This window comes from Zonotrichia leucophrys, chromosome 6, assembly GCF_028769735.1.
Source record: "Zonotrichia leucophrys gambelii isolate GWCS_2022_RI chromosome 6, RI_Zleu_2.0, whole genome shotgun sequence".
NCBI classification, from domain to species: Eukaryota; Metazoa; Chordata; class Aves; order Passeriformes; family Passerellidae; genus Zonotrichia; species Zonotrichia leucophrys.
Genome location: NC_088176.1, coordinates 19,592,763 through 19,607,370, shown reverse-complemented (window position 1 = coordinate 19,607,370; position 14,608 = coordinate 19,592,763). Strand labels below are relative to the sequence as shown.

Below are 14,608 nucleotides of genomic sequence, written 5' to 3'. Positions count from 1 at the left end.
CCCCAGAACTGCTGTAGATCTGCCAAGGAGTACCTGTGCTGAGAACAGTTTCAGGCAACTGCCCTTTCCTAGTTCCTACACAGACACCAAATAGCTGTGTTTGATCATGTAGGAATGGAAGGCTTTTCAGAGGAGCCTGAACTTCAGGGAAATTAAATGCTTTGCTTGAAAGAAGTTGTTATGGAAAATTGAAAATGGAAAGCAGCCTAACTGAAATGAAACAAGCAGGTCTCTCTTCCTCAGAAATCTTCCTCACCCATTTGATCATTCTCATGCATTCCAGTGACCCAGTTGTAATCACTAGTTTAGACAGCAGCCAAGACCACCACAGACAGGAAGGACATGCAGAGGATGAAGGTAGGTGAAGAAAACCTCTCTGTGGACCACTAGTCTGATCAATGAGTGCCATGCGAAACAGGGAACTTTGTAGACAAGGTGGTAAGGTCATGAACGCTGCTAGCTGGCAGCTACCTCATGTCAAAGTGCAAACTCTCATGAACTTTACATTCATTAGATGAAAGTCCATGAACCTACATGAACTTCCATAAACTGCCCTGGCAGCATCTGAGCTGATGCAGGAATTCTGCCCAGCAACTAGCCAAAAGTTGTTGGCACTTTGGTTTTTCCACCAAAGCTCTCAAAGTAGTAAAATAACATTTAAAATGAACAACTAGAAAATTGTTGCACCCATCCAAGAGAACAAGGATGACTTAGAACTCCCTTCTGTAGAGAAGGTACAAAAACTTTTGCAAGGGATGGAGATCTTCACTAGCTCCTCTGAGTGGAAGGGAAACTCACCTTAACACGCTGCTGTGCAGTAAACACAGTATGCCCCAACAAAGCACTCAGTTCAGCCAGGCCTCTTGCTAATTCCCACCAAGTCCCACATCCCCTATCCTTGCAACACCTTCTAATCAGTTTTGCCTGCAAATGTGTCACAGTTCAGGAGAGACAGAGGGTTAAGGTCAGACTGAACAAGATGAGCACAGCCCTGAGGGTTTTCTACCCACCCCTGCCATTGTTCTTGGGACGCTGCTGGTACGCAGGCCATGGGCAATCTTGGGCAGGAAGCCTCCAGCTCTTTTTTAAGCCCTTGCAACACAGCCGACATGCTCTGCTGTCTCCCAGAGCACCTAGGGAACTTCCAGAGCACTAGTTCCTCATAGTGGAGTAAGACATCAAGAAAACAAGAACCTGTGCATGCCAGCTTCCAGCTGTAGGTTGGGTGAGCTGCTTTGGTAAGTGCAAGGACAAGTTGCAGGTTGCAATGGCCTATACCCAGCCTCAGACAAGTACATCTCTGTCCCAATTTGGGAAGCCATTTCCCAGAGACTCTCTCAAGTTCTCTCTTGTCTCTACTTTTCTCTTTTTTTCCCCTAGGAGCCCTTGAGGAGGTCAGAGTCTCAAGGTTTTGTCCCCTTTTCTTACATCTTCATTTAATCTCACCCAGCAAGTCCTTTCTTGTCTGTTGTCATGTCTGGAGACCTTTCTAGCCTTGCTGGATAGATATGCTATACTCTCCTCTCTTGTGAGGCCAGACACCCCTAGGGAGAGAGACTGGGGCTATTGCTGAGCAATTGCTGAGGAAAACACAGTGGCTTGTCCTTTAGCAAATAACATGCAGTATGAAGTTTACTAATAACATCAGGAAGATTTCAGGAACAATGAAGGATGGCTCACAGCACTGACAGCTTGCACAATCAATACGGAAGAACAGAAACCCCAAATGTCACTGAAGTTCATGGAAGTTCATGTTCTTGTGACAGTGAATATCTGTGAGTGCCTCAGAAGGACATTGTCCCCCTACCATGATTTCTTTAACAATTAAGTCTAGATAAAAGAAAACAAGTTTTGTGAGCACATTACAGATTTCCTAATCTCTGTTGGCTTCTGCAGTTGTTTGAGATAAGGTGTGACTCCAAAGAATAATTAATACCAATAAAAGTCTTAGTTTCATAACACAGGGCAATCTAACAAATGATTGACTAGTAAACATTGACTGACTCAGCCATGTGACCCAAAATCTGCTCTTGAACTAACATAGACCTTTGGGATATAAACTCAGATTCTGACAGCCAGAGTCACTCCCTCCTGAGCCACAGACGAAAATGGAGCTCCTGGGAGGAGCCACTGTTGTCCTCCTGGTTTGCATTGCCTGCCTGCTCTCCTTTGCAGCATGGAAAGGAAGGTCTGGGAAGGGGAAGATGCCTCCAGGACCAGCTCCCCTTCCCATTCTAGGCAACCTGCTGCAGGTGAAACCAAGTAACTTGGCCAAAACCCTCCAGAAGGTAAGGCCACTTCTTCTTCTGTCATTCTGCTTTGGGTGAGAAATATGTGGGACTTGAGTGTGGGGTCAGCCTGTGGCTATGGCTCAATGACTTGCAATTCCAGAGGAGCAGAAAAGTCATGGGGATTGCAGCTGCTTCCCCTCATTGCTGTTGCCATGTTGTTTAGGGCCTGATAGGTGGGATCCATCTGCACAGTCACATTTATCATGAGAGACCCAAATCTTGATGTTACCAATGTGTGAGGCTAACTGCCTGCTGTGGGAGGCAGCAGCAAGGAGATTTCCCCACTCTTCCTCACTATTTGCTCCATGGCCATGTTCTCTCTTGCATTTTTACAGCTCAGTGAAGAATATGGACCCGTGTTCACAGTGCACCTGGGCTCTGACCCAGTGGTGGTGCTGCATGGATACGATGTGGTGAAAGAAGCCTTGGTCGATCGCGCAGATGAGTTTGCTTCCAGGGGACACATGCCAATTGGAGACAGGGCTAACAATGGATTAGGTATGTTTGCTGGCTGAGCTTCTGAAGGAGAAGGGAAGGGCTGAGCATGTGATCAGCAGATTAGAGCTGGAGTGTACCTTGCATGAGGGAAAACTGCATGGGGTGGGTGCAATCCACCTGGAGAGGGGAAGCCAGAGAAGGTTACTGCCACTCAGAGGGTGGGAGGTGGCAGAGAAGGGGAGCCAGATTGCTCTCAAAGATGGGCAGGGAAATGGCAAGGGGCAGCAGCCCGCAGCTGCAGCAAGGGAAATTGTGTATGGGCGAGTATGAATTATTCACAAGGATGTTGGGCATGTAGTGGAGAAGACCAAAAGCAGGCAGTTGGACTACAGAACCTCCAAACCACAGTACGCTGCGACGCTGCCATGTCAGTGCTCTCCAGGGACAGGATTCACTGTCACCATGAGCCACTGTTCATCTCACAGCCAGCATGCCCAAGACATGTCTTTCCTCTTCTTTCTTCTTCTGCAGGGATTATTTTTAGCAACAATGAGCTATGGTTACAAGTCCGGAGGTTTTCTCTCACCACTCTGCGGAACTTTGGAATGGGGAAGAGGAGCATTGAAGAGAGGATACAGGAGGAATCTGACTACTTGCTTGAAGAGATCAACAAAACAAAGGGTACAATCCATTTTTAATATATCTTATGTTTGAAAAAATAGGCTCTATTAAGGGAGCTCACTTCTTTAGCATGGAATGAAGTTCCTATGGATTTGGTCCATGCACCAGCTACTCCTCTTTATGAAGCTGAAATAATTTTGCGATCATGTCCTGTTCTGTTTGGAGGACCCTTCTGGAGTGACCCTTCAGTCACTCAGAGACTGATCTGGTATTTCCACTAACAACTGGAGTTCAGATTACCCACAGTAGACATAAGTAGACAAACAACATTTCATGGGGGTTTTTTAATAGTCTGTAATGTTTCTGAAATCACAGGAAGAGCTTTTGACCCAACCTTCATGCTGAGCTGTTCTGTCTCCAATGTCATATGCTCCATTGTCTTTGGGAAACGATATGATTATAAAGACAAGAAGTTCCTGGCTCTGATGGACAACATGAACAACATCTTTGAGATGATGAACTCCCGCTGGGGACAGGTACGTTCAGTAGGCATTTCACAGTGGCAACATTCTCCCAGGGGAGTAGGAGGCCTCCTTCCCAATGAAGTTCCATTTCAGTCTTCTAAGCAGGACCCCATCAATGCTCTGCTGCACTGAAGGCATTTCATTCAAGAGCAAGAAACTCCTTCATCAAAGCTGGAATTGGCTTTGCCAGCTACGTGCAATAGTTCCCAATAGCCCTGGACAACTTTCTTCTCCACTTCTAAGGTTACTACTACTATGCAAGTCCTGCCAGACTGCTCAGCCTCATAGTCCTTCTGCTTGGCTCAGTTGACAGGGTTGTGGCTTTTCTGGGCATTTGGTTAGTATCAAAGGATGGGGCAAATGTCATACTAGGGACCTTCCTGTTTCTTTTCTTCCAGCTCTACCAGATGTTCTCAAACATCATGGATTACCTGCCTGGCCCACACAACAATATATTTGGAGAATTTGATGCTCTAAAAGCCTTTGTAGCAGAGGAGGTAAAGTTGCACCAAGCCTCCCTAGATCCCAACTCCCCTCAGGATTTCATCGATTGTTTCCTCAGCAAAATGCAGGAGGTAAGGAGAAGATGGCCCCAGCTTGTCCCCAAACACACCTATGCTGAGTCCTTCCCTCTCATAAGTAACACAGACATGGGGATGGACCCCTTCCAAGTCAGCTGTGCAATAGGAAAACAGCAACAATACCCCAGATACTGCCTCTGTAAGAGCTTATAGTTCTGGGTCTGTGTGCTCACCAGCCACCACTACTGTTTGGAGAGCGAGAGCTTCCTCTGCTTTCACCAAAACACAGGGACTTTTTCAGTCTGGTCTTGCAATTCTTTCACTGGAAAGCATTAGACACAGCAAGCCAGCAGTAGAGTGCCATTCAGTGCACAGCTTAAAAGGAGGCTAGTATTGAGTTTACTGTTAAAGGCTGCATTGCAATGCCCCAGATGGTTGCTGCCCCTTACAGAGAAATGCCACAGCTCTAGGAGAAAAGGAAGGTCTGGGATGATATGTGAAAGGGCCACTTTCTCTCATCTCAGCCAGAGGAAAAACAAAACCTTTTCCTTAGGAGAAAGATCATCCCAATTCCAATTTCCACATGAAGAACCTGATAACAAGTGCTTTCGACTTGTTCATTGCTGGAACTGAGACAACAAGCACCACTGTACGATATGGGCTTCTGCTTCTTCTCAAATATCCAAAGATACAAGGTACCAGTTTGTGACCTCTTCCTCTCTAGCTGTTCCCCTGGGCTGGGCACACAACTGACACCACATCCTCCTCCCAGATTTTCCCGTCATATCTCTCTCTCTCTCTCTCATTTTCTCTCTGGGACCTGACTGTGTCCACATCTTTATTTAGCCAAATCAATACAAGTTTCTTTGCATGGGCAGAAGTGTTAGCTGTGTTCCAGTCAACATCAAAATCAACTTAATGCTCCTGCCATCTGAGATTTGTTACTAGTTTACAGCAACCTATTTAGATGGGTTTGGTTTTATTTACCCATTTGATGATTTGCGCTTCTCATGACAGAGAAAATTCAAGAAGAGATTGACCAGGTAGTAGGACGATCAAGAAAACCCTGTGTGGCTGACCGGTCCCAGATGCCCTACACAGATGCCGTGGTCCATGAAATCCAGCGCTTCATCTCTCTTGTACCCCTGGCCCTCCCTCACACTGTGACCAAAGACACCAGCTTCAGAGACTATGTCATCCCTAAGGTGAGCTCCCTCCAGTTCAGCAGTTCTTAGGCTGTCAGTTACAAGCCACAAGTTAGAACTGTTGTGGTGTGATTTTGTTTTCACCCAGTCCTTTGTGAGGGTTTTATCCTCAGGCAGCTGGAGCTGACTTGCACTCCCTTCTTGATGCTCCGTGGGCCAACACTAAAACAGTACCTCTGACCAACACTTTTGTTCCCTTGCTCTGAAGCTTTACATATTTGCAGAAGCACATTAGGTTCACAAACTAGAGCGGTGATTCTGCACACAAAAGACACCAAAGTTGAGGAGAAGCTCACCACCATCCAGGATAGCTTGGGCACATGCTTGGGAGCAAAGTTGCTGGTTATTGAGCACAGAAAGATTTTGAGCCACAAAATACCGTAGGTGATGTTTGCATTGAATGGAACAAGCCAAACCTGTTGGCTCTGTTCTAGCACACTTCCTGAGGAAGTCTCTGCTGGCCACTGCCAGAGGCAGGCTGGTGGGCCAGAGCAGCCGTGGCTTGGCCTGGCTCACTGCAGCAGTGCTTGTTGCTCTTCTGGGTGACTGTGGGCAGCTGGGAAACAGCAGTACATGGGCTGCTGGTGGAGTGATTTCCAGCTCTCTGTGCAAAATCATCAGGCAGGACCCAGAGAACTGCTTAGCCATCAGCAGAGAACTCTTGTATCATGGCTGCTGAATACTCCAGCCCCTGTCAATGGCTGGCCAGGAAGTGGGAAGGTAGAGGATTGTGGCAGGAGAAATTTGTGAGGGCAGGGGAATTCCACAGGAACTTCTTTTCCACAACCTTGTGTGCTTTTGATATTTTGGACTCCTAGAATAGAAGGGACATGGTACATCTACAAAGTCATTATTGTGAAACACCAAGAAAGAGAAGAATTAGGTAGGGTGTCCCCTGATGACCAGCGCAAGGTCAGAATGAATACACTGGAGACGAGAGGGAGAATTCAGGAAGAGCAGCCAACAACTGCTGTGACATTCAGCAGGGTCTCCCTAAATATGCCTCCTCTAAAGAAGGGTCTCTAAAGGGAAACCAAAGGCATATGTAGGGTTATGCAGGGAAGCAGTCTCAATTTGGCAGGCAGTCAGATTGAGTGACCTCATTTGCCAGCCTTTCATGTTCTGCTCTTGTGTTACTCCAGGGCACTACAATTTTTCCAGTCCTCACTTCTGTCCTCCATGACAGTAAAGCGTTTCCAAATCCACATGAGTTCAATCCTGAACATTTCTTGAATAAGAATGGCAGCTTTAAGAAGAGTGAATTCTTCATGCCCTTCTCAGCAGGTAAGGCACAGGTTTGCTCTTTTCCTCTCTCTGTCAGCCTCCTCCTCTGGTGATCACCCTGTCTTTCCCTGCTGTTCTTCCTTCACACACCCATCCAAACTGTCAGGGGTCTTTTGCCAACAAATTCTTCTCTTGAAAATGTCCTTGGTAACTTTAACAGTTGTCTCACTGCTATGGCTGTGTGTAGTAAACAAAGCTGAGCAACACAGCTGCTAAGCACAAACTCTGGTTTACTCAGAAACTCCCACTGAGTTCTATTTGCTGCTCTCACTTTCAGGAAAACGAATATGCCCAGGAGAGGGCCTGGCACGAATGGAGATATTCTTACTCATAGCCATCATCTTGCAGAACTTTACTTTGAAGTCTGTTGTCAACCCCCAGGAGCTCAACATTACCCCGACTCTGAGTGGGACAGGCAATGTACCTCCTGCCTACCAGCTCTGTGCTGTCCCCCGCTGAAAAGCACTGAACCACTCTCCAGCGTCCTGAAACTAGCTATTCCTTTACATGTTCTTTACTAAAATCAACAGCAGGAGCACTGGCCCATCTTTCCCAGGCCTTCAGGAAGGCAGTCCAAACACAAGGCACAAAGCAGAGACCTCTGAAGCCTCCCAGAACTCCACCACACCGCAGGAGGCCCTGGGTGACATTGCAGCCTCTTGCATGGATGCTCTGTCACAGGATCATTGAGTGCAGTGGCTGCATCAAACAGCCACTGTTGGTTTTCTCACCAGCACAGCTCCCCTGGCTCTCCCACAGCATGTGTCCCTCCAAGACCTGGCTTTGCAGATGGATAGTGCTGCATGTGTGTACATTAATGATCCAATAAACAAAAATCTGTTTATGACAATTTGAGCTGTTATTTAATTTGGGTCGGGGCAGTGCCCACATCGGCTGCTGCACTGCAGAGTAGGTCTGCAGAGCCTGTGGCCAGCACCCTGTGGGAAGGGCTGTCCCTCCTGGGCAAGGATCCTGCCTTTGTCACCCACTGTGCTCACTGCTGCTGTCTGCAGGGAGCTCCAGAGCAGTCACAGCACACCACCAGTCAGGAAGGCTCACGGTGCTGGAGGGGAAAAGTGTCCTACAGCCTGTCTGCCTAATGAAAAGAATGCATTCATGCTTTTTGCAGCCTGTTGCAAGGAGGCCACTTACCTGAGCATTGGAGACTGCAACCAACTCTCTGGCACCTCTTTTCTACCATCAATATCACTGCAGGAATTTAGATGCTCTTTATTAAAATGAATTCATTTAGGAAAAGGGTAGTGTCTCTTATTTCTGCCTCCAGCTACAATTTGGTGCCATTCTTTCAGTAAGAGGCCAGATGGTTTTAATAAAAATATTCCACCACAGATTACTTTCTCCTGGGCTTCTTTGTTCCTGTGGCCTTTCGTTGTGTCTGGATGTTCAGTTTGTTGTGTTTGTCTTGATCTTCACTTACATAGATACTTCTTGTTCCCTGCATCATGGTCATACAAAAGTCATAGCGGCAAAATATAATTTCTTTGTTTGGTTCTCACAAGGCACTCAGAGACCACGTGAGTACTGCAGAGAAAACAGTGTGCAAGAATTCCCACTGTGGCAGAAGCTCTCTGGCCACATTCCCACCTCCCTCTGGAAATGTTTAGAATTACTTTGATAGAGATATCACATTTGCCCACAGCTCAGGTCCATCCCTCCTTGTCCTTCAAATTTTTCCCATGAGGACTGCAGCTCTATTGCTTGTGTACTCTAAAACAACGGCAAACCATTGCTGACTGCTCATCTGGGATTGCATCTAATGGACAGGCGTGCAAGCAGAAACAGCAGTCACGTATGAGACCCAGGCACAATGGGGAGGAGATTACCTTGAACTTTCCATTAGTATAAGGCTGCCCTTAGAGTCAGTCCTGCAACCCAGCAGCATGTGTGCTTTGGTCAGAACAAGTTAAAAACTGCTTACATCTGGAGGTCTTGGGATGATTCATATTCATGTCCTTCCTGCCCACTGGCATGCTGATTCATCTGAGGCAATGAACAAAACCATGACAAACAACATCTTTCAACAAGTCACCAACAACTGCATGAGAAGCACAGGGCAGTGAGAAAATGTTCTTTTCTTAAAGAGCTCCAGAACACAGAACATGCTTAGGGGATAACCAACCACACAGAGGATAATATTTGGGATAATATTCAACATATCCTAAGCTGGATGCAATAATGCTGTGTCATTTGGAACAATGACAGCATCCTCTTGACGCCTGCTCACGAGAATGACCTTGCAGAGGTCTGCTTCATAATCTAGGGCACCAACCTCCTCTTTGCTCCAACTGCCCTAAGACCCAACAATAGCTCCAGGACAGAAAGGCTGAGGGCAGATGCTAAAATCCAAGCAGGTATTTGAAACCATCTCTTGCACGGTAAGGAAAGGCAGAACTAATGAAGCAGTGAATTTGATTGCTGTGGTTGGGGCAGAGAACGGGAGGTTAAACACTCCCATGGAGCTTTCCAACCAATAGATAGGTGGTCCAGTGCCTCACCTCTCCTTTCTGACCTCTCCCTGCTACTCCCATACAAAGACCCAACTTCCACTCACCATTTCATGCTTCTCCATGGAAAATGCCTGCGTGCAGTAACAGCAGACTGCCCAATGTCAGGGTTAGTGCTCCTTTTAGGATACACTTCTTTTCCTGCTAACACATGCAGGACCTGCAAAGTGGAAAAGATGGCATTTTTCTTGGGCTGACTCAGACAAACTGGCTAGGTCCCAGAACATCCAGGCTCTGGCACACACCTGGGAAGCTGGTCTTCAGGGGACTGGAGCCTCCATATCTTCTCTACCAGCAGCATGGCAAATCAGGCAGCTTCTGGCTCTGAGACTGCACTTACGAAGCACAGAGGGGAATCCTGCTTTTGCTTTCTAAGGCTACTACCTCCTCTGCCAGAGCATTTGCTGGAAATACCAGGACAAAGTGGAAGATTTCTCCTGGCTTGATGCTGGGACAAATGAGCCTGTCTGGACTGAGGTATGTTTCTTCGTCTGAAGTAAGTTGTGCCCCTAGGCCATACTGTGCCATGGTACTCAGCTGTAGGAGGCTACATGGGGATCCTTATTCCTTACTTCATCTCCTGCTTTGCCTTTGGGAACAGCTGAGAGAAAATTCAGATACCATGAAGGTTTGGGTAGCTGTGACACACCACAGCACTGTTCTGGGTAGTGGAACACTAATCAATTAGGTGTGTGCTGGGGAAAGAACTCAGACATGGTCCTTAGCAAGCAGGGTAGACATCAAGCAGTGGACAGAAAGAGGAAGAAAAGCATTTTAGGTGCTGCCTTAGCAGCATTTCGCTGCCACGGATTGTGGACTAAAACTTTGTGGTAAGGAACATTGGAACATCTGCCTCATCCTCTGGTCCTTCACATAGGAATTTCAAGTCTCTGGGTCTTTGGCACCTGCTGCTGAAGGCCATGGGTTGTAGTGTAGTGAATGAGCTGATCCTCTAAAAAATGCTTTCAGACTAATTCTCCGATCCCTGATATTTATCACTGCAGACCTGCATCTAGGCCCCCTAAAGTGTGAGCATGGGACAATGTAGCCCTTTGGCTGGCCAACTTGTTTCTCTGCCCCACTTTCTAAATGCTCCTTTGATTGCAATAGCCAATACAAACCTAAAGGACCACAGCCAAGTTCCTTCCTGGTATTACCTGCAGACCCAAACAACAGCTGGCAAAACAAGGAATGCAGTAAGAGAGTTCCTCCTCTTGAGGAAGTGGAAAATGTATGCACACAACAGAATGCACTACTGAATCCACAGTCTTTAATGAATGCAGAGATTTGTTCTGGACACAGGTACTTTTGTGATTGTCCCCACACCCTCTTCTTCTCCCCCTCTAAAAATCATTCTAGTTAGTGAAATGTAAAACCACACAAAGACCAGAATACATATTCACACATCAGAGGGTTTGACATTGTTTTTCTTAAGAAAATTTAACTCATTTAGAATTATTGACTCTAAAGTCCAGTCAGTACAGCAGAAATATTCTACATAGATCATTGGTTGGAATGCACAGCACAATATTTGTGAACACACTGTCACAAAAGACATCTGGATGAACACTAACAAGTGTCATAGATCTGTCAAACCACATTGCAAGCATCTGCATCAAACCAGTCTGGGTTGTATGGGAAATTACCAGAACATGGAAAAAAAGATGTTAAAGTACATGGGAACCTGCTACAGTCACTTTCCTCTAGAGTCACTGCTGCCACTAAAAGGTCAGGAAACTTGAACTGCTGCTTGTCACCTGAAACTTTGCTTCTGTTTCACAGGGATTGATGTCACACCTTTATTTCCAGACCTGAGTTATTGTAATTTTGCCTGAACTGGAGCAAAGAAGAGAAGGACAAACACACACCCCATCTAGCAGAGCTTACTTCTCCAGACCTGCATGGTCAAACAGCTTGAGATCAGAGGTCTTGCCTGTAAAAAGGCCACAAAATTTGAAAAAATAAACAAAGCAGAGCTGAAATAAAGCAAACGAAAAAAACCAAAACCAAAACAGAGATAACATGATTTTATACAGCCTGCAATAAAGCTATAGTCCATGGTACAGTTTTGTTCACATTACACTTATTAAGGCTTTGACTACTGGTCTTCTACATGCACATTTTATATACAAATAATCCTCTGTGTGTAGGCATAAATTACTTTACTTTTCTTGATCTAAGCAAGAAAATATTTTCATGCATTTGCTTCTCCTAGTATTCACAATACTTGGCCCATATTCTATTCAAGGATTTCTGGAGAGGGCTGGGTCTATTTATTATCCATCTGAAAATGCCCTTATCTCCAGGAATGTTGTTTGTGCCAGACAGTGGCACTGGCTCCACACTTCTCCACAGTCATACACCAGAGAGGAGGTGCCACTCCAAAGCCTGACAGCACAATGGTTATGTAAACATAGCAATCCTTGGATTATAAATACTTTATTAAAGCTAACATACCTCAGCTTTTAGCTCATAATTGCCCATGAGTGCCTCAACAAAACATTCAGAATGAAGTACTTTTTTTCCTCCCATGTCAACTGCTCAGTTACAGTGGTTCCCCCAAAACATACTTTTCCTTTTTTTTTTTTTTCTGAAAAAGTACCAAGCTACCTGTTAATTCTTCAAGCCTGTGGCTGCGTAGCTCTCATAGGCAAACAAGAACATGTCTGAGCCTTATAACTCTTAAGTGCTCTAAGTCAAAGTCACCATCTCACTTGCACCCTTGCTGTGAAGTTAAGACACTAGGCCAGCACCAGTGACAAATGGGGAGGAAGCAGAAACCAGAACTCTCCCATTTCTAGCCCCATGCCTGCAGCTTGCAAGTTTGACAGGTTCCCAGAGACCACCAAAGCTGACCTGTAGCATGGCCTGTGTCCCTCTGCCTCAGGGACACCATGACTTCCCCTGCCCCAGTGTTTTCTTCAGCGAGATGTTCTGGCCAGCTGAAGTTGCAGAGCACCCCTAGGTTGTGGTAGGGGGCCCTGGGGAGAGCAGCTCCACTATGAAAAGGAAGGGCTCACAGGGAAGTGGTACTACGGAAAGGAAGCAGTGTAAAGAAGGCTGAGAAAGCAAGCATGGGTGGAGTGAGGAGGAGAGATTCCTTATTTAAGACAGGGCCTGGACTGCTGCCACAGCCCTCTGAGCTGCCATGCATGGTGATATAACTGGGGCAGGCTGTCAACACTGAGCTTTGCCACCATCATACAGCTTTGCCTTGCATCTCACCACAACATTTCCCTGTCAGCCGCCACCCTTGCCTTGAGCACTGCATTGAAGTATTTCCATTCAACATATACCATGACAATTACTACAAACCAAGTACTGGGTCCTCCTCATTCCCTGGAATCCAAGTAGCTAGAAAAGAGTGTCCCTGTCCCCTGCCTTGCTCTCCACTCAACAATACACAAGACAATACAGAGGACAGAAAGAGTGATGCAGGCACAGCCATCTGGTTGGTCTCTTATTGCACAGAGTAGTTGGGGCTGGTAGGGTGTAGCTCACAAAGTCCTTTGAAAAAACCCTACTGGATGTCTGTCTAAAACACTTGCTCCAGAAAACATGTTCAGACAGCTCATGTGGATGCTTGGGAAATGTCACCTAGAAACAAGATATGCAAGAGATGAAGGCCATTCTCAATTCAAGTTCAGTCTTCATTCAGCCTCATGGCAAGTTGTGCAAAATACAATGTTTATGCCCTGGCAGGTATGATTAAAAGACAATTTTTTGGTCCTGGGTAGGTTAACAAGAAAGGGTCATGCTAATAATTGCAGAGGCAAACCTTTGAGACTGGATTTAGTTTTAGTTACAGAAAATAATGTACACTGCTTTTGGCCAAGTGCACAGAAGCTTTAAAAATAAAAGACAAAGATCACAGTTAAATGTCTCAAACTTCAGATGGGGAATATCTGTGAGGAGCAGTCAAACTATTTTTTCATGTGCAATGCATCCTGAAATTTGGTACTTATGTATTGGGCATGAAATCCTTTCTTGTTGATGGTGTCATCTGTATGGAATCGAATCATAATGGAATCCCCTGCAGAGTAGATTTCTTCCAGAGGCTGCAGAAAAGGAAAGAAGACAGTACACAGTAGTCAAATATGGAGACTAAATAACTGTCTGCACCATGACACTAGAGTTTAAGCCCACAGTGAAGACAGATTGGCCAGTAAACATGAAGACTTGAATGCTCAGTACCTCCTGCCCTTATCTGCCTTCCTAAGCACATTCCTGTGTTCTATATGTTTGAAGACTGATGTCAGTCCACTCTACAACCCCAGTCCTTCCAGCTGCTTTTTTCACAGACCTCCCTGAATATTCTCATTCCAGTCTCCAGGTTTACTCAAATTTGTCATTGTCTTTTCAGGAGAAAACTGGAACCTGTTTTGCAGCTGAGGCTCTCCTGGGGTTCAAATAACTCAGGTACTTATCTTACATGACCTTTCTGGTTATGTCCCACACTACTGCGACCTGCTGCAATCTCCTTGTGCTTCCCTTTCCCAGCCATTCTTCATTCATCAGTGTGCAGGTAGGTAGATTACTACCCAGCTGCCTTGAGCTTCTTCACACCAAGCTGCTCTGCCTTTGTTTGCTTTGGTTTCCACACCATTTCCCCAGTTTGTGAGAACGTCTTCCACACACCTGGTCCCTGACTGTCTCTCTTTAAATTCAATAAGAGACATCTCCATTTCATTGCTGAAGGCCTAGACAAATCAAACACCCTCTGATTTCAAAAACCACACACCATTACTCGTGTTAGAATCCCTCCTAGTAATGGGGATGCAGGTGACAGTTTAGGGGACAGCATGCCATCCTAAAGGCAGCAAGCATCACACAGCTCTAAGTCTCTCCACTGTTCACCCTTGCATGGCCACAACACAACTTGGCTTGAGCCAGAAAACAACACAGGATGAAACTGGCCTTTAGAAGCCATTTCCCACATTCACACAAGGCTGATGGCAGATCTGGGGCACAGCAGCATGGCAGTCTCGTCCTGCTGTACATGGCCCTGGGCTACAAAGGACAGTCAGGAAGAATTTTCCAGCCAACACTGTGTAACAGAAAATGGTCGTGATCTCCTGGGGAAGGGAAAGAAGCAAAACCCAGCCACAAAGCATTCTCAGTACCAGTTATGACAGCTGCCCCTCCCCAAAAACAGTATGAGGGTACTTCCTTGGCCCCCTCAGCGACCCCTCTGAAATC

General features: G+C 46.1%; 2 protein-coding genes across 3 annotated transcripts in view; one reads left to right on the top strand and one right to left on the bottom strand.

The window, feature by feature from the left end:
• The first annotated feature begins 2,063 nt into the window (after positions 1-2,063).
• LOC135449336 (cytochrome P450 2C8-like) lies at positions 2,064-7,734 on the top strand. 2 transcript variants are annotated; one of them, XM_064716217.1, is made up of 9 exons: positions 2,064-2,288; positions 2,627-2,789; positions 3,261-3,410; positions 3,726-3,886; positions 4,273-4,449; positions 4,949-5,090; positions 5,413-5,600; positions 6,743-6,884; positions 7,162-7,734. In XM_064716217.1, exons 1-9 carry the CDS (start codon positions 2,109-2,111, stop codon positions 7,341-7,343), a joined length of 1,485 nt encoding a protein of 494 aa, XP_064572287.1. In that variant the 5' UTR covers positions 2,064-2,108; the 3' UTR covers positions 7,344-7,734. The 2 variants fall into 2 exon arrangements, with proteins under 2 accessions (XP_064572287.1, XP_064572288.1); XM_064716218.1 differs by lacking the exons at positions 2,064-2,288; positions 2,627-2,789 and adding an exon at positions 3,105-3,156.
• A 2,972-nt stretch (positions 7,735-10,706) lies between these two features.
• TLL2 (tolloid like 2) overlaps positions 10,707-14,608 on the bottom strand; it is an 82,815-nt gene continuing 78,913 nt past the window's right edge. Inside the window, exon 21 of the mRNA XM_064716216.1 lies at positions 10,707-13,467. Within this exon, the coding sequence (XP_064572286.1) occupies positions 13,333-13,467 (135 nt within the window). The 3' untranslated portion in view covers positions 10,707-13,332. The remainder of the gene's footprint in view (positions 13,468-14,608) is intronic.